The sequence below is a fragment of the Lynx canadensis genome, chromosome E2 (genome assembly GCF_007474595.2).
Source record: "Lynx canadensis isolate LIC74 chromosome E2, mLynCan4.pri.v2, whole genome shotgun sequence".
NCBI classification, from domain to species: domain Eukaryota; kingdom Metazoa; phylum Chordata; class Mammalia; order Carnivora; family Felidae; genus Lynx; species Lynx canadensis.
Genome location: NC_044317.1, coordinates 44,049,193 through 44,066,904, shown reverse-complemented (window position 1 = coordinate 44,066,904; position 17,712 = coordinate 44,049,193). Strand labels below are relative to the sequence as shown.

The window sequence follows — 17,712 nt, the reverse complement described above, 5'->3', positions numbered from 1 at the left end:
CTGTCCTCATTGTTCTGCTGCAGCCGCTGCCTCGATGGCAGCACGCCTGTGCACGCAGGTGCCTTCTCGGGCCGCCGCCCGGTGGTGCTGCACCTGTTGCGGGCAGGGGGTGACCTGCGTCTACGTGACCAGCAGGGTCGCACGCCTCGGGACTGGGCAGAGCAGGGTGGTGCCAGGCAGAGCCGGGAGGTGAGCGGTGGCCCAGGTAGGGTGGGGGCGTGTCGAGCCAGCACCCCGATCTGCTTCAGCGCACCCCGCCCCCATCCAGGTGCTGGAGCTGCTAGAGCTATGCCGAGTCCGCGTAGCAGCACTGGTGCATGGCGGTGCGTTGGCAGCCAGTGCGTCCCTGGGCCAGCTGCAGGCCGGCTCTGTACACCACCTGTGTGGCTCCCTGTGGTTGCCGCGGCTGCTGCGTGCGGACGGGTAACTATCCACGCGTGAAACCCACTCGCCCGCCGCTCCCAGCTACCCTGGACTCACCCCTGTACTTCCCTTTGCCCCAGGGCACCGAGGCAGGAGCAGACCAGAAGACCCCCCCAAATCCCAGCCTTGGGGTTTGGCCAGGTAAGCGGGAGAGGTTGGGGGAGCAGGGGCCACCCCTGTCCATTTCTTGCCTCATAGTCTCACGCCCCATCCCCAGCTGAGCAGCCTGTGGCCACTGGGGCTGCTGACGGGCATACCCCTCGCGGACCCCAAGGAGCTGCTGCCAGCCCAGGGCGAGCCTGACCGCACCTACGAGAGCAGCTCCTGCACCCTCATGGCCAAGTGAGAGCTAGCCCCCCCACGCCCCTGCCTAACTGTCCGGCAGAGCTCTGGGAGGTGTCCAGCTCTCCTAACCTCACAAGGAAAGCCCCCTTGTCTCAGACCTGCACTCTTACCACCTCCTCATTCTCTAGCCTCCTGTGGAGGGGCCACCCTGTGACAGCTCGGCAGCTGAAGGTACCGGGAACTCAGCCTGATGTGCTGTTGGCCGACCTTCAACACTGCAGGTACCTCCACCCCCACCCCCAGCCTTGCCCTCAGGCTAGCCCCGTCCCACAGACCAGTCTCCTGCCTGCCTGTCCTACTCAAGTGTTTCACAAACAGAAGGCCAGGAACGTGACAGCCGCCACCGTTATAGTCTTCACCTCCAGGCCAGCGCTTGGCACGGACCCCTCTTACCGGAGTGACCACCCCTCCCCCTGACCGTAAAGTGGCTCCCCGTTCCGTGTGCAGTGTGTTACAGGCCGGTTGTAGGGAGGGTACCACAGGTGGGGTGTGAAGTGGGTGCCGGCCCTGCGAGCCAGGTCTCAGTGTCTCCTCTGTCTGGTGGCTGGTGCAGATCGTCAACCCCTGGCACGCGGTGAGCTGTGCCCAGGGGCAGCCCCCACCGTGCAGGTTGGGGCCTCCTTGTGAGTGGCCTGATCTCCTCCCACCCAGCACCCTGCACCACCCCAACATGTTGCTGCTGATGGCACTGAGCCCCTCGGCGGACCTGTCAGGACTGTGCCTCCTCTTCGAACCCGTGTGGCTGGGCTCCCTGCACGTGGTGCTGCACCCACAGGGACCGAGTCAGGGAGGGCCCCGCACTGTGCCAGGCCTGCCGCCCGGCCACCTGCTGCTGCAGGTGCTGGAGGCCCTGCTGTTCCTGCAGGCCCGCTGGCGTGCTCATGGCGGCCTTAGCTCTCATGCCGTGCAGCTGGTACGGCCAGGCCTGGCCAAGGTGGGCAGCCTGGAGCACGGGCGCCCGCTGCACCGATGCTGGCCGCCGCCCAGGTGAGTGCCTGCCTCACCTGCCCGCCCCTGTGTCCCTGTCCGGTGGCCACTGGCTCACCAGGCCCCTTGGCCTCCGCAGGCCACAGCAGGGCTACTACCCCCGGGGAGGCCCAGGCCCAGGGCTACCCCCGCCTCCTGAACTGTACCCATGGCTGCCACTTGAGCTCATCTGCGGTGACGTGCCTGCCGCCACCTCAGATCTCTACAGCTTCTGCATCCTGGCCCAGGAGGTCTTCACCGGTCAGTGAGTGATCCTACACCCCGCCCCACGGAGGTACCTGTACTGTTCGGTCCCCCAGTCATGCTTCCTCACAGGAGAGCTGCCCTGGGCTGGGAGAAAGGGACCTGAGGTGAAGGCTAAATTGGAGGCAGGTGAGAGCCCGGCCCTGGATCCCCTGGTACCAGCCCCCTACCAGGCCCTGGTTCAGGCTGGGCTGGGCCTAGGGCCCGCTGACCGCTGGGGCAGCCTGCAGAGTACTCGATACCTGCTGCGGGAGGCCATGGCCCAGGTACAGGGCAGGTTGGCAGGGTGGGTGGTAGCCTTGGAGCCTTAGGCAGGACCCACGTCCCATACTCAGCCTCCTTCCCCAGGACTCCACTCCTGAGGTGAGCTCCCGGAAGCATTGGCCCACACGGTACCTTTCATCCCAGGGTTCCCCACCAGGTGAGAGGGCAGGGAGTGGGTGGGAGCAGGTGGTGAGCTCAGCTCTGCTCTCCCCATTCCAACCAGCTGGTCTGTCCCCCCAGAGACACTGTACTGTGAGGTGGCTCCCAGAGCCAAGACTATACCCAGGCCTGTGCCCCCTGTGATGCCCCTAGGCCCCTCCCCATGCCAGGTAGGAGCCAGAGCAGGGACATGGAAGACCAAGGGAGCTGTGGGGCACCTGGGCAGGCCCTGCCAGCTCTCTGCCATGGCTCTTTGCAGGCCCCGGAGACTCCTGAGACCCCAGGCCACAGCAGAGTCCAGAGGGGCACAGCCTGGGACTCAGGCAGCAGCTTGACTCTAGGCAGCCTGAGCCCCAGCCCCAGCTTCTACCCAGGCTTCAGCCCCGCAGCCAGGGTCAGCCTGCACCGCTGCCTGGAGCCCAGCTCAACAGTATGGATACCCGCAGGGCCCTGTGCAACCATTCATTTGTTAATCTTTCACCCCTCACCCCAGGTGTCACCAACCCCAATATCCCTGGCTGCCTCCCCTTTGAACAGGGACTCACAGGACACCTCAACTTTCCTGTCACTCACCTGTGCCTCCCTGACCAACTCTATTTCACCCAGGGCCCTGTCCTGTGCTCTAGCCATCAGGACTCAGCCTCCCTTCTGGGGACCCAGGGCTCTTTGGAGGAGTTTGAGAGGAAGTGCTCAGTCACGATTCAAGCCCTGCAGGGACTGTGGCGTCACACACACAGGGCTGCCCTGCGGGGCCCCTCTACCGTGTGAGCCTAGCCCCTGCCTGCTGACCCACAAGGAGGCCTCCCATACCCTGGAGGCTGCTGGCAGGGAAGGCCATGAGGGCAGGTGAAGCAGAGGACCCTGAGCCTATCCCCTGCCCCGTGCCACCTTCCCGGGCACCCTCCATGGCCACTGGGTGGCAGCTCCAGCCTTTTTCCCCTGCAGGTGCCCAGTCCCGAGCTGATCAAAGGAGATCTCTTCTCCAGCCTGCAGAAGTGAGAAATGGGCCCTGCTGGGGGACCCCAGACCCCTTCCTCATCCCTGGGGTAACCTTGGCTCCACCCCTATCCCACTACTCCCCAGGATGGACCTGCTGGAGGAGGTCATAGCAGAGCTGCAAGGTGGATGCCAACTCAGAGACAAGCCCAGCCTCGACCCCACTCCTGACACACATTCTTAGGGTGCCCATGACTGCCTCCCTGAAGATATCACTGCTCAGAGCCTCCCAGGAGTGACTCCCCATTCAGCACTTGCTGAAATGATAAAGTGATAAAGCAGCCTATCTGTCTCTGCCTCTTTGTTCACTGCATCTGGCTCCAGCATGACACTAGCAGCCATGTTTTCACCATTTTTATTAATTTTATCAGATGGTTTAGTGGGGGGAGGTGGGCAGGAGCTGTTCCCCAACCCCCTGTGCACAGGGCAGGACAAGCTGGGGGCTCCTGAAGGGAGAGGGAAGACAGGCTGTTAGCCTAGCCCTCAGATTTGTGCGAGAGCCCCCAGGATGGGAGGACGGTGGGGGGATGGGTGTGCCCTTCGGCCCAGGGTAGGAAAGCTATAACAGGTTAGGGACCCACATCAGAAACAAGTTACAAAGTTAGAAACCAAGGGTAGGGGTCAGGAGCTCAAGAAAATACAAAACAAGGGATTGGATTGGGCCAAGATCAGTGAGGGGGAAGGGAAAGGAAGAAGGTTTCCCCCAGCTGTGGCTCAGCAGTAGCTTCGGGTCTGACCCTCAGAATGGAGGGACCAGCTGGGAGTGGGGTAGGGGGGTGGGGGACCAGCCCCCTCCCTTCCTTGCCCCCCATTCCTGTACAAGGATCCTCGGTGGTGTTCACCCCCCCTCCCGTAGGCTGGTGGGGCTGCCCTATACAGCAGAAGAGGCTCTGGAGGGCCCCAGGGCCCAGGCACCCTGTGAGGGGTGTGGGGGCCCCAGGGGGCCCGCTGTTTCTGGGGGAGGCGGGGGGCTGGGGGGCCAGGATCTGAACGGCTACGGGGGTGGGCAGGAGGGGAGGAGGAGCTGGAAGAGGCGGGTGAGGGACCCCTGGGCCCCAGAGCTAGGTTGACATAGAGGGGCTCAGGCCGGGTAGGGCGCCGGGCAGGATGCTGGGAGGCTGAGTAGCCAAGGTGGTCATGGGGAAAGCAGGAGGGGGGTGGTGGGTAGCTGAGCAGGAAGTCGGGGGACCTGTGGAGTGGTGGTGACTGGCCAAGCAGGCCGTATGAGGCATTGAGCCTATCTGGGGGCATAGAACGAAAGGGACTCCAGGACCGAGTGGGGCCAGAGTAGGGGGATCCCTCACCTGTCTCGATTTCATAGTACAGGTTCTCTCCCCTATCAAGTGGTGCAGGGGGACCTAGGGGGCTCCTCCAGACCGGGGCTGGGGAGCTGGGCTGGTAGGATGGGGAACCCAGGGAGTACAAGCCTGGTTTAGGGACCCCAAGGAAGGGTGGCAGGCACTCCCGGGGGGCCGAAGAGAAAAAGCCAGGAGTAGGAACCTGTGTGGGGACAGAATACAGGAACTGAGCTGCTGTCTCTGGCTCATCTCCACACCCCCTGCATCCCCCACTTGTCCTGAGCTGGGCACTGACCTGGGAAGGGCCTCGGAGTCCCCTCCTTGAGGTCCCTGGGGGACGCTGGCTCCTCACCAGGCTCCCGTCACTTTGTTGCCTCGGTAGGGAAGGTGGGGGTCCAGGAACCCAGGCACCCGGGTGGGCTAGGGAGTTGGGGGCTGGCCCAACCCCTGAGGTCCCTGGGGGCTCACCGCCCACCTCCAGTGACAGTGAGCGGTGGAAAGGGGAGTGGGGAGCAGAAGGGGTGCTCCCATGCTCCTGTTGGCTCTGTCTCTGGGCCACCTGCTGAGCCCGCTCAGCCAGGGCCAGGGCCATGAGGCGTGCTGGGTTCTTGGGGGGTGGGGGCGGGGCTCCCCCAGGGCGCAGGAGGGACAGGGGTGGGGGCAGCAGCGGAGAATCCGTACCAGGACCTACACAGAGAGGAATGGGAAGAGGAGTCAGGCAGGTCTTGGGTGCAGCTTCTGGGTCTATGAGGGTGTAGGGTAGGCTGAGCAGGACTCACCGTGCTGGCCTTGGGGCCCCCGGGGACCAGGCAGTGACAGCTTGCTGCAGATCTCCTGTTGGCAGGTGTCACTCAGCTGGGCCTCGGCTCCACGCAGCAGCAAGGGGATGAGATGGGGCCGCAGGCCTGGGTTGGGGCTGAGGGCTGGCGTTGGGGTGACTGAGGCAGGTGTTCCCCCAGCCCCCAGCAGCTCTAGGACAGCAGGTGGCACTGATACAGCTAGGGGCTCTGAGATGTCCAGGGCGGTGGGCGAGGCAGGGTTGGTGGTCCCACGGGGTGAGAGGGCCTGGGGGGTCACCCTGGGTGGGAAGGCAGAGGCAGGGGCTGGGGGTGCTGGGCTGGCAGGAGGTGCAGGGTCCCCTGGTGTGGGGCTGCTGCAGCGAAAGGTCAGGGGATCAAAGTCGAGCCCCCGGAGCCCCTCCAGGCAGCGGGGTGGGCTGAAGTCCAGCTCGTCACCATCATCTAGCCAGGCTGAGGTTCGGTGTGAAGGGGAGCCAGAGAGTGCCCCCAGCCCAGCTGCTGAGGATCCAGATGACGAGGACTCAGAAGAGGAGGAGGATTCAGAGGAGGAGGAGGAGGAGGACAGGCTCTCGCAGGAGCCAGCAGGTGCTGGGCCCACAGGGAAAGCATCGCTGCTGGAGTGGGGTCGCCGTAGCCTGTGCAGCCTCTGGAGGCCTGGAAGAGGGGACAGTTTGGTGTCAAGGGCCAGAACTTTACGTACCCATACATCAGTGAGAATAGGGCACACAGCCCAGTGGGTTGGTGGAGGAACGCGAAGAGGCACTTCCCTGGATAGGGTCACAATGGCTGCGAATCCAGGGAGAGCTGTTCAGACTCACAGTGATAAAGGAAATAAATGGCAAGGCCACGAGGAGAACCATTCCAGACCCAAAGGCAAGAACGAAGTCTGACAACCACATAGCTTGTGAGCATGAGACCAATGGGATCTCACAGGTAGCTGGTGGGAGTGCAGACTGGGGCAGCCATATTTGGAAAACAAGTGGGCCTTCTCATGTACAGTTGGACATGAACATACCCTACAGCATGCACCTCCATCCACTCCTGGGTACGTGCAGCGCTCTCACCAGAGTGTGGGGCATGGCAGAGATTGCTCACCAGAGCCCCTCAACCCATCGGGAGTGGGACGGACATGCAGCTCTGGATGGGACATCCACACACGGCTACCAGAGAGCAGCTGAGAGGAACGAGCCTGGGCTACACTTGGCCACATGGGTGGCAGTGAGTGAAAAGTGAAGTTCCTCATCCAACACCATACCCCCTTTCTTAGGATACCTTTAAAGATCCAAAGCCACTAGGACTGTGCTGTATGTTATTTGTGCAGACACCTACAGGTGAGGAGACCTTAGAGCAAGGGGATGCTGACCATCAAGTCTTGAGGGCGCCTCTGGTGGGGAGGCAGCAGATGCGAGGGGAGAAGCTTGCAGGTAAGGTCGTGGGGCTCTTTTAGTTCTGGCCAGTGGGTTCGTGGGTGTTCATTTTATTATCTAGATTTGTTTTTCAACAGGAATGCATAGAAGACTGTTTGAAAGGACCCTGCCTGAACCAATGATCACAGTACATCATGAACCAAGGGTGATGCTTTATCCAACTCATTGTACCTAATGTCCAGATTAAGGGAAAAAAAAACCCAACCCACCAAATTTGAAGCACATTTAGAGGCCACCTCAGGGCCCCCGGCCCTCCCAGTTCCACCTGGGCACAGGCATGAGCCACCCTGTGCTCACCAGCTCCGCTGGCCTGTGATGACAGAGACTCCTCGCTTTTGGCAGATCTCAGCGTGACAGTGTCAGGTCGGCCACCTGCTAGGAGAGGTACAATGGTCACAGGGCACTTCAGAGTGCCTCCCCCTACCACCACCGCCCACTGCCGGCCTCTGACCTGAAGGCTGCGGTGGGGCACGGGTGCCCCCCAGCCAGGGTAGAGGTTTCTTTCGGGGGATGCTGGGGCCCCGGCCCAGGGCAAAGAAGGTCTTCCAGCTGCTCCCCCCTGGCTTTCGCTGTTTCTCGCCTCTCTCCCTTTTCCTCCTGGGGTTTGCATGAGACACAGGAGGCAGTTTGAGGATCTGGGGCCTCCAGGCTGATCCTATGCTCCCCTAGCATTCCACTCACCTCTCCACAGGTGAAGCTGGGGCCTTGGGAGTTATGGGCTCCGTGGGTGTCCCCAGACGGCCCTGGGTGCGAGCCTGGGCTTCCTCCAGCGTCAGCAGGCGAGTGGAGGGGCCGCTGCCCGCAAGTGACTTGGGCCTGGGGAGGAGGCAGCGGCCTAGGGAATTGGGAAAGGGGGCAGCTGTCAGCTCAGGGTGCCATTCAAGGCCACGGGCAAAGCCAAGCGCTACAGCCCAAGCCCCGGCCCCGCAGCGTGCCCACCCGGGCTGGCAAGGCAGGGGGCCAGGGCGGATCAGGCGGGAATGGGTGGGCAGCAGGCAGGTGAGGAGGAGGAGTGAGGCAGAACGAGCTGATGAGGAGGCAGCTCCCGGCAGCCAGCGAGGGCAGCGGCTCTGGCTTCAGTTACCTCGGGCCAGTGGGCCCTCCGACGTGCTGAATCCTGATTGGGCTGGGGTCCCGGGTTGGGCGGGGAGTCTGGGTGGGGCCAGGGCGGGGTCAAGTCTGGGGACCTCCCACCTCCTCCCAGATGGACCCATGGCCCCAAGAGCCCCCAGGAGCTACAAGGGGTGAAGGAAGAACGATGTCCGGGCCAAGAAGTGGGGATCCTGAGCGTAGGAGCTGAAATGAGAAGGGGGGGGGAGGGGAGGGAGAGGCCGGGGCGGGGTCCTCAAGGAGCCAGGAGGGAGGTCCACCTTCAGTGGGGTAGGGATAGGGCTGGGAGCCCACCTGCCCTCCCACTGCAGCCCTAACAATGAGGGGGCAGTAGCCAGGACATGAGCGGGTGAGATGGGCGTACCTGCAGGGTCGAGGCCAGCAGAGGAGAAGGTGTCGCTAAACAGGACATCCACGTGGGTGAGCAGGAATTCCACCACCACAGACTGCACCCGAACCTCCCTGAAGGCTGCGGCCCCACCCAGCCCCACTGACTCCAGTTCCATGGACCTGGGTGGGAGGAGAGAGAGGGAGGCCAGGTGCTTTAAGCTCCAGCTGGTGGATTTTAGCTACCCAAAATGGGGAGCCAATGGAAGAAATGACTGTCATCTAACACCTCTGACCTTCCCCAAGTGATCACATCTAGCATTGGGTTCTCAACCTTCCCCCAAACCTCCTTCCTCCCTGTCCGCAGCTCAGTCAATGTTCAGGCCAAACACCTCCGGGTGTTGTTCCTGATCCCTGTCTTTGCCTCACACTCACATCCAATCTCTCAGAAATCCTCCCTGCTCCACCCACAAAATCTCTCCAGAATCTAAACTCTTCCCCACTGTCCCCACGCCTGGCCTGGCCTCTACCCTTCCCATCCCAGACACCACAGCTCCTCCCTGCCCCCTCCCCCTCCATTCTGTGTTCTGCCCTCTGCAGTCTGCTCCCCTCTGCAGCCAGAGGGAGCCCCTCCATGCTGGGTCAAGGCCCTCCGGGCTCAGAGCCCTCTCCTGGCTGCACCCCTGTCCTGGTAAAGTCTGTCCTCACCATGACCCACAAATCATAGGTCATTCCTCTGTCTGGTCCCCTGGCATCTCCGACCTCACCATCTCCTTCCCCTCAACCCCTCCCTCCCTTGCTCACTGGGCTCCAGCCACACTGGCCTCCCCGCTGGTCCTCCAGCACACTGGGCACCTTCCCAGCCTCCAGACATTGGCACTTTTGGTCCCCTCGGTCTGGTTTGTTCTTCCCCAGATATCCACATGTGTCCCTCCCTCACCTTCCAAAGTTCTTAAATGTTACCTTCTCCGTGGAGTCTTCCCCACCCACTTTATTTAAAATTGTAAGCTGCCTTCTCTTTTTGTTTCTTTGTCCTCATAGTTCTTGTATCCACCATCTGATGTACCACCTATTTTATTTGGGACAGAGAGCTTGCCTGTCTTGGTCACCATCAAATCTTCTGTGGCTCATGCTGCTACTGGCCACAGAAGCTTCTTACTGAAGCCTTCCCTGCCACTCTAAAAATCTCAAAATACCATGACCCTGTGCATCTCCCTTCCCTGCTTTGTAATCTTTCTCCTTGGTACTCATCACTATTAGACCATAGTCTCTATTTTTCTTGTTGATGGTTCATTGTTCATCTCCCCCATGAAAATGTGGACTTAGGAGCACAGGATTTTGCTCACTACTGTGTCCCAGTGCTGAGGAAAGGAACTGGCACACAGAAGGTACTCAAGAAATATGTGTTGAATGAAATGAATAAGAGAGCAAAAGTTGGGTTCTGGGTGTGGGGGGCATCTTGAGGCCCAGCCAGTGGAGAAGGCTGAGGGGGCAGGCTGGCGAATTGCCAGCTTACCGTAGCAGATTGGGTGCCCAGACAATGGCCAGGTTGCGGGCATGCATGCTGGTGTTGGCGCTGTGTCTTGCCATGCGGGCCAAGTGCCTCAGCAGGTACTCCAGGGTCCTGGGGGTGAGAGTGGAGGAGGACACCTGAGCCTCAACTCCCTTGGGACCCCACCACAGCCCTTCCTGTCCCTCCTGGTTTACCTGTAGTGTGGTGGGGGCAGCTGTTGGATGACGTCGTGGACACGCACCAGGCGTTCCTCCTCCCCAGGCACTGACATGGCTTCCTGAGATTATGCACAAGCATGATGGGGGCTGGGCCAGATGCATCCCAGCACCCTCCAACCTTGCCAGCTCCCTTACTCACACTGAACTTCCCATAGAGCTGGTATGTGAGCAAGGGGTTCGGCAGCTCCCGGAAGTACAGCTTGCAAAGGGAGGACACACTGTGGATGTCCTGCAGAAAGGCGGGGCCAGACAGTTCAGGGATCCTCTCACTGTCAAACTCATGCCTGAGGCCACCAGGTCAAAGAGGAGAAAGATTCAGGTCAGAGCCGAACCACCTGGCCATGTTCTTCCCCCACTTCCCAAAGTGGCCACACATAGGTGCACGCACATGGATCCTGTGCTGGGCTCTTCAGAGGCAGAACCTTACTGACCGCCTCCCCCCCGCCCCCCTCGCAACAACTCTGTGTGCCCCAGAGAGCATGCCTCATTTGACAGCAAGGACACTGAGGTTCAGGTGGGAGATGCCCCTGCTGTGGGTACCCAAGGCTATCTGAATCCAGAGTGTGACCATGCTCCTTCCATGAAGCTGTCATTCTCCTGGCTTCTGGAGGTCACTGAAAAACGTGGCCCAAATCCCAATAGCCCCTGCTCACCACTCTCTGGTGATGTCCCACTGCTCTTGGGTAAACATCCTATCATGTGACCTCATGCCTGTCTCTCAGAGTCTCAGGCTCCACACTGACACCTCATGCCTCCTGTCAGCCCCAGTGCTCGTGGCTCACTGCTTCCCCTTAGACTCTTCCACATGCTGTCCCTCCTCAGCTCAGAACCCTCCTGTGGTTACCCCCTTATTCTGAGTAAAAGGCAAAATCCTAACAGTCATAAAAAGGCCCTGTATGCTCTGCCCCCATTTCCTTCCGGGACATGACCTCCTGTCGCTTTCCCTTGCACTAACTGTTCCCTCCATGGTGAATGTTCATCCCAGCACGTCCACACAGCTCACTCCCTCACCTCCACCAGAGCAAGCTCTCTCCCAGGCGGCCTTCTCTGCCCACCCTATATAAAACTGCAATACCCCTCCCCAACTTATTATGAGCCTCCCCACCCCATTCTATTTTTCTCCATAGTACTTGTCACCTGCTAGTACACACTCTCATTTCCTTGTTTGTCTCTCCCTCTAGTATGTGAACCCCATGAGGGCAGGAATCTCTGGTTGTCTCTCATCCACCACTGTGTCCCCAGTGCCTCATGCTTGGCATGTGGCAGGTACTCAATGAAGGTTGATCTCTTTGCTTCCAATGCTTATTCTGCTCTTGCCTTTCAGGTCTCAGTGTGGGTATCACTTCCTCAAGGAAGCTCTCTTTGCCCCCAGCCCCAGTCCAACCCCACTCTAAGCCCTCCTAACCCCCCTGATAACTCTATGTTCCCAGCACATGGCACAGGGCCTGAAACAGAGATGATGCTCAGTAGGAGTTTGTGGAAGGAAGGGCTTGGTGGAGGGCCCTCACCGTAGCCTCTGGATGTTGGATGACACTCCTGAGAGCCGGTAGATTCCATCCACCACCCCATGGGCCTCAATAAACTCAGAGCAACAGCGAAGCACCTGGGGCACTGGGGAAAAGCAGGGGCTCAGGTCTAGGCAGGTTGCAACCAGGGTGGGAGGAGAGGGCTGGGCAGGGAGACATAGGACCTGTCCTCACCATCCTGGCCTGAATTGCTGAGATGCTCTCCAAGGTCACAGCCAAACACCCTCTGCCTCAGGATGCCCCGCTGCCGTAGCCGCTGCCGAGAAGGGCGGGAGCGCATGAATGTTCGGAGGAGGCCAGCCAGCTTCCCACGTGGCCGGGGCACAGCTGTGGGGGTAAAGGCAGGCCACACAGGGTCAGTGCAGCCACTGATCTTATGGTGGGGGGCAGGGGCCTGGCCCCTTGTTCCCATTACCTGAGGTCAGAGAAGAGACACCCTGGGGAGTTGGGACACCACACGGGGGACCATCGGCATCTGTGGGTGAACAGTAGGTGGAGAGAATGGATGGCAAGCAAAGGATGCAGGGAGGCCTCCACATTTTGCCCCTGGCACTTACCCCCCTTTAGTCCTGGGCCAGGCCGCTCTGTGAACAACTCCACACACTCACTGGGGAAGAAACCGACCTGAAGAGGGTTTGGGGTCAGCGAGTAGGCCACCCTAGCTGGCACAGTGCCCTGCCTCACTTGTCCACCCCAAGCCAGGCTCACCTGGAAGCCTCGCTTGCCCCTCCACCAGCTCCGATCCTCAGTGGGTGGCATGTCGATCACTGAGACAATGTCTCCCACCTGAGAGTGGGAAGGTAATTGGAGGGAGGGTCAGAAGGGACAGGGGAAGTGGGGAGCCCAGGTGGAGTCCGCTTCCCCACAGCCTCACCTCGAACGACAGCTCGTCTGGTGCCTGGGCTGTGTACCGTTTTATTACATGGGCAGCGGCCACCGCAGGGATGTTAAGGGAGGCTTCCTCGCTGAGGAGCAGTCGCCGGCCATGGTTGTCCAGCTGAGATGGTGGGGGGAGAGGGATGTGCAGGGAGAGGCCAGAAGAAGATAATAAAGGCAGAGGAGGTTCCTCCATGTCCAATGGAGCTTACTACCTGTCCCCTACCTAAAAGCCTCTGTCAGTCAGAGCTATCGGTCAAAGAGCTAAATTCTTGCCCCTACCCAACAAAGCCCCTCCTTCCTCTCATGTCCCAGGATACCCCTGCACCTTCATCCTCCATGACACTGCACATTTGGTATCTAAAAACCGACTGGTTTAAGCCACTGTTGGCCAAGTGTTCTGTGAGTTACAGTAAAACCTATTTCTAACTGATATATCTTGAAATCCTCACATCCCCATAGTCCAATGCCTCTAACACACACACACACACACACACACACACACACACACACACACTCATTCTCTCACACAGGCATGTGCCCACACAGACACTGAAATATCAGTGCCTCCTCCACTCTGGCTCGTTTCTTTCCTGTGCCCACACACTCTCTCCGGCTGGTTCTCACTCCTCAGACATCCCTCACTCACTCCCCACCCCAAGTCCCCTTTCCCGGGCCTACCTCCATCCAGGTGAGCACAGGCCCACAGTTGAGGTTACTGTCCACCAGTCCTGACAGGGTCTCCAGGTATTGTAGCAGCAGTGGTACCAGCATCTGGGGGCAGGTTGTCAGGATGGGCTTTTGTGAGGGGAACTTGAGAGAGTCACTGCCCTCCTATACTGCCCTAGCTCACCTCTAGGCAGGGCTGAAACTCAGCCTGAATGCATGGGTGCTGCTCCACTGGTAAGCACTGAAATATTTTCATATCAGTTAGTAAATAGGCTATGCCAAGCTCCTGTGTGCCCCCGTTGGTCTGGCCATGCCGACTCTCCCACCAAATCCCCTGGAACTCCCATGATCCTAAAGCTGAAAGGAGCCTCCAGAAGCTTGCTGCAGTTTTATTCTGGGCCTCTCCATTCTGATTGGTTGGAACTTGGGCCATACCAGTGTTTAAATATTTAACTATCCTCCCTTGATGGTTTCACACAGTGCTTATGAGGACACACCATAGCTGAGGCTGGGACCATAAACAGTTTACCTGGGCAGCCCTGGCACCCTCTGGGGGTGGGGGAAGCTCTGGGAGGCAGGAGAACCTCCTGTCAAATATGCACCGGTGTAGGTGGGCATCCAGGGAACGGAAGTCATCGTAGCTGCGCAGAACTGGCCACGAACGGCCCTGAGGGAGCAGGAGGGACAGAAAGGGGCAGTAGTCCTATTACACTGAGCCAGTGTAGACCACGAAGACCAGTCTGTCAGGCTAGATGAGAGGAGGGGTGGCCTCACCTGGCAGGTCACCTGTACCCCAAACACCAGCTCATTCTCTCCAGAGAAGCTGGGGCCTTCACGCTCTGGAGACAGCAGGAGCTATAGTGAGAAATAAAGGCTCAGGTAAGGGCCTCACTTTTGTCCCAGTCCTGACATTCCCAGGTTAGCACTATCTAGAAATGGATCTGTGTCCCCTGCCTGGGGCTCCCTAAGGGCAGGGCCTGCTGATGTCTCAGAGTACAGGGCCCTGGCACAGTGCGTACACCTAACAAAAAGTTAGGTGAATGGATAAAGAAACGAACAAATGAATGAACAGTTCTCCTCTTCCACCCTGCACCTCCTGCCAGCGACTGCTCAGCTATTCCTGAGATAGGCTTCAGGGGTAAAGTGGCTGATATTGCTTCAAGATTGGGTAGGATCTCACCCTCCCACCTGGGTGCAAAGCCCCCATACCTGAATATGGCCAAAGTCAACATTCTCATAGTGGAAATGGGCACAGTCAGCCAGCCGAGGGAAGGGACCTCGAGGAGCCGAGAGCCTGGGGGACAGGTGACACATCACTAGTGGCTCCTGTGCTTGGCCCCCCTCCTAAGCTGAGCCTCACCCTCACCTCTCACCTTTTCCCAGGCTTCCCCTTCACACTAGGCCCCCCAGTGTGGGGCAGAGGCTGCACTGAGCCTTCCCCTGGGCCATCCAGGCTGTCAGTGCTGCGAGCCTGTAGAGCAGAAAGAAGAATCAGAGGCCTCCAGAGATGGGAGCAGAGAGACAACGGGAGCATTGTTATCTGTGAGCCTGGGCCCAGAGGCCCGAATTGCTTCACAGGCTGCCCTGAGCATGGAGCAGAAGGGTAGGTCAGGGGGAGGTGAAGGCAACTGAGGGTAGGCCTGTTTCTTTGTGGGTGGTCTGGGGTGGGGGGCTGGAAGAAAAGGGACTGAGGGTGAGGGAAGGAGAGCGCACGCTGGTACCATCTCTCCCTGTTTAAAGCCCTCCTTTAGCCCCTGCGGAGTATAGTCATCTCCCCTATGTGCCTGTCCACACCTTTCATTGATGTCTGGACAATCATAGCTCCCATCTTATCAATCTTCCTGCTTCTAACCTCTCCCCTCCTGCTCGCTTCTTCCTAGCAAGTGCTGGTATAATTTTCTTACCACACAGATCTACCTCTGTCTCTCCATAGATCATAGACCTTCAATGGCTCCCTGTTATCTTCAAGATAAACTCTGAATTCTCAGGTCTCTCTTTACCACTCCAGCCCAGCCTTCCCGCCAAATGGCCTCTACTCTCAGGGGTCACACTTTAGAGTCCAACAAAAGCACGACCTTCTCATTTCCTCCTAGGCCTTTGCAAAGATTGTTCTCTCTGCATGGGACACTCTTCCTAATTCTTTCAGTAGGTTCACTCCTCCTCATACCTCAGGTCTCAACTCTCATTCTGTCCTCTTGACCCAGGCTGTGTCAGCCTCCTCTTCTGGAGTCCTCTATCCCCATTCCAGCCCTGAGCACTCTGAGATGTCACTGGTGACAAGCCCATCTCCCCCATTGGACTGTGACTTCCCCAGGATCAGGGACTCCAGCACATAGCTGGGCACAGAATTGATGCTTCTCACAGGGAAGGTTGCCTGATTCCTCTGTGGGTCCCAGTGTCCAGTTACACAGCAGGAACCAAGTAAAACCTGACAAATAAATTAACCAGCTGCCAGATAGGGATTTTCCAGGCTGGGCTCTAGCCTCTCCTTCCTTCATATCCCTGAGACCCCAAGTTCATTCTTGGGTCTCACCCTCAGGTCTGTCCCCCTCCAGCTCAGAAAGCTCCTCAAAGCAGGATGAGATCTGAATCTCTTTGCACGTGGAACATGGGGTCTGCCCGGAGGTATCAGGGAATGTCTGTTAAATGAGCGAATGAGAGAATGAATGGATGAATGAGCAGAAGCAGCATGGTGGGAGAGGGAGATGGTGGGGGAGGGAGGGTGAGGACAAGAAGATGGAGAAGGACCCAAGGATCTAGCAAGAGGTACACTGCTGGTTTGGGGTTGGGATGAAGTAAGGAGAGGGGAGACGCTGGAGAGGATGAGGTAAAGGTTCAGGCTGATGGGGGGTAAGGGAGCGTAGATTGAGAGGAAACAGAACGGAATGAGATGGAAGAGAAAGAGAAGAAAAGGGTCAGGCGGAGGATGGAGCCCGGTGGGGGTGGGGCTCAAGAACGCGAAGGGGGCTGGTGGTAGGAGGGGGAGTGGGCTAGTCAGAAAAGGGTGGAGGTGGGGAGAGGAAGCTGAGGATGGCTCTGGGATGGGGACTGGCGAAGGACCCGGGAAGCTTCAGCAGGCCCCTGCGGGGGCCACTTCGTGGTGCGGGTCCTTCCCGGGACTAGCCCCTCCCCCCCAAGCCTGGGTCCTCGGCCACTGTCACCTCCATCCAGGACATGGAAGGGGATGAGCACTGAGGGCGCGGGGCTGGGGTAAGGGCTTGGGCCCAAGACCAGGCCGGGGCACGAGAGGGACCTCGACGAGGGGTGAGGGGCGGCGCAGGCCGCGGGCTCGGGCGGGGCCGGGGGCGGGGCGCGCGGGGCGGGGCCGCGCGCGGACAGACTGACACGCGGACGGACTGACGCCCGCTTGGGCCCCTCACCACCATGGTAGCGTAGCCTCCTCAGGCGCCGGCCGCGCTCGGCCCGTCGCTCGTCGTCCTCGTCGCCGCTGCCGCCGCCATGGCGACACAAAGGGGAGGGCGCGAGCCGCGCGCGGGCGGCTGCAGGCCCCGCCCCTAACGGCTGCCCGTGGCTCCGGCGCGCGCCCCACGGAGGCGGGGCAGTGGGGACGCGGCGCCGCTTTTCATTGGCTCCTCCCTTGGCCTTAGGATGACTCCCCGCCCACCTAGCGGCTTTTCATTGGCTTGGGTTTTGGTCCCATCCCTGGCTCGGCCTCTTCGGTCCCGCCCCGCGAAGTTTGACAGCGCCGCGCCCATGACTGCTTTTCATTGGCTGTCATTGCCCTCCTGAGACACACCCCCAGGTTCTTTATGCTTTGCTTCCAACACTTCTAACACTAAGCCCTGGGCTCTCCCCTTAGTCCATTCTCAGTGACCACTCCTCTGACACTGTTTTCCCCCTTCTGACACTCTTAATTGGATTCTTCCATGGCCTCAGGGCTTTTCTCCACCCCCAAGTAGCTTTTCAAGGTCTCAATCCTCTAGCTCCAGCTTTGTCAGTTGACGCTGACACCGCCCACAGAATACTGAGGACATTTGCCCATGGATGGTTTTCACTGGCTCAGATACCCTGCCTGGGACATAATCTTTGCCCTTCCCACATTGTCCTTACCTCTTCCTCTACTGTTTCTTACAGGCCGGCCTCCGGCTCTGACTCCTTTTTCATAGGACCTGGTTTAGCCCGCAATGCAGAACATGACCAGGTCTCCTATAAAGCCAATCCCAATCTTTCCGCCTCTAACTTGAGCCAGGTCCAGAAAACACTATAACAATGCTGTTTCCAAGAAGACTTTCACTGGTCATGTTCTCAACAGGGCCCCTCACCTCAGAAAGTACAGCTTTGATTCATTCTCTCATTCATTCAAAAACTAATCACTTAATTTGTGGCTACGTCAGTATTCAAAGGAAGGGAAAATATATCCTGCCTACATGGAGCAGAGATAAACTGTCCCCAACTGTGCTGTGTCCAAATATCTGACTCACAGAATCCATGAACATAACAAAATGATTGCATTATGTCACTAAGGCTTGGAGATGAGTTAAAATCCAGCGATAGTAATTAGGATAGTCTT

The 17,712-nt window shown here is 59.0% G+C and overlaps 1 protein-coding gene and 1 long non-coding RNA gene across 3 annotated transcripts; one reads left to right on the top strand and one right to left on the bottom strand.

Moving 5' to 3' along the window:
* Positions 1-1,705: 1,705 nt before the first annotated feature.
* On the top strand, positions 1,706-3,695 carry LOC115503335. Its single transcript, XR_004343004.1, has 5 exons — positions 1,706-1,755; positions 1,835-2,264; positions 2,347-2,419; positions 2,503-3,416; positions 3,505-3,695. It is a non-coding gene; the product is annotated as an uncharacterized LOC115503335 (long non-coding RNA).
* A 72-nt stretch (positions 3,696-3,767) lies between these two features.
* Positions 3,768-16,645, bottom strand: ARHGAP33 (Rho GTPase activating protein 33). 2 transcript variants are annotated; one of them, XM_030299216.1, is made up of 22 exons: positions 16,562-16,645; positions 14,555-14,652; positions 14,391-14,475; positions 13,956-14,036; positions 13,711-13,848; positions 13,194-13,286; positions 12,511-12,633; positions 12,345-12,422; positions 12,194-12,260; positions 12,052-12,111; positions 11,811-11,963; positions 11,619-11,721; positions 10,250-10,394; positions 10,087-10,169; positions 9,896-10,003; positions 8,417-8,562; positions 7,624-7,777; positions 7,394-7,539; positions 7,240-7,314; positions 5,495-6,169; positions 5,011-5,402; positions 3,768-4,917 (listed from the first exon to the last, which is right to left on the bottom strand). In XM_030299216.1, the coding sequence occupies exons 1-22, from the start codon at positions 16,565-16,567 to the stop codon at positions 4,132-4,134; spliced, it is 3,795 nt and encodes a 1,264-aa protein (XP_030155076.1). In that variant the 5' UTR covers positions 16,568-16,645; the 3' UTR covers positions 3,768-4,131. The 2 variants fall into 2 exon arrangements, with proteins under 2 accessions (XP_030155076.1, XP_030155075.1); XM_030299215.1 differs by having other exon boundaries at positions 3,768-5,402.
* Positions 16,646-17,712: the final 1,067 nt, after the last annotated feature.

Bases quoted from the DNA above. Each gene is read 5' to 3' on its own strand.
- ARHGAP33 (XM_030299215.1), bottom strand. The intron at 14,476-14,554 runs GTGAGAGGTGAG...CCTGTCCCCCAG, and splicing joins AAGGGGAAGCCTGGGAAAAG to GCTCTCGGCTCCTCGAGGTC. The intron at 10,395-11,618 runs GTGAGGGCCCTC...TGGTGGCCTCAG, and splicing joins TCCAACATCCAGAGGCTACG to GCATGAGTTTGACAGTGAGA.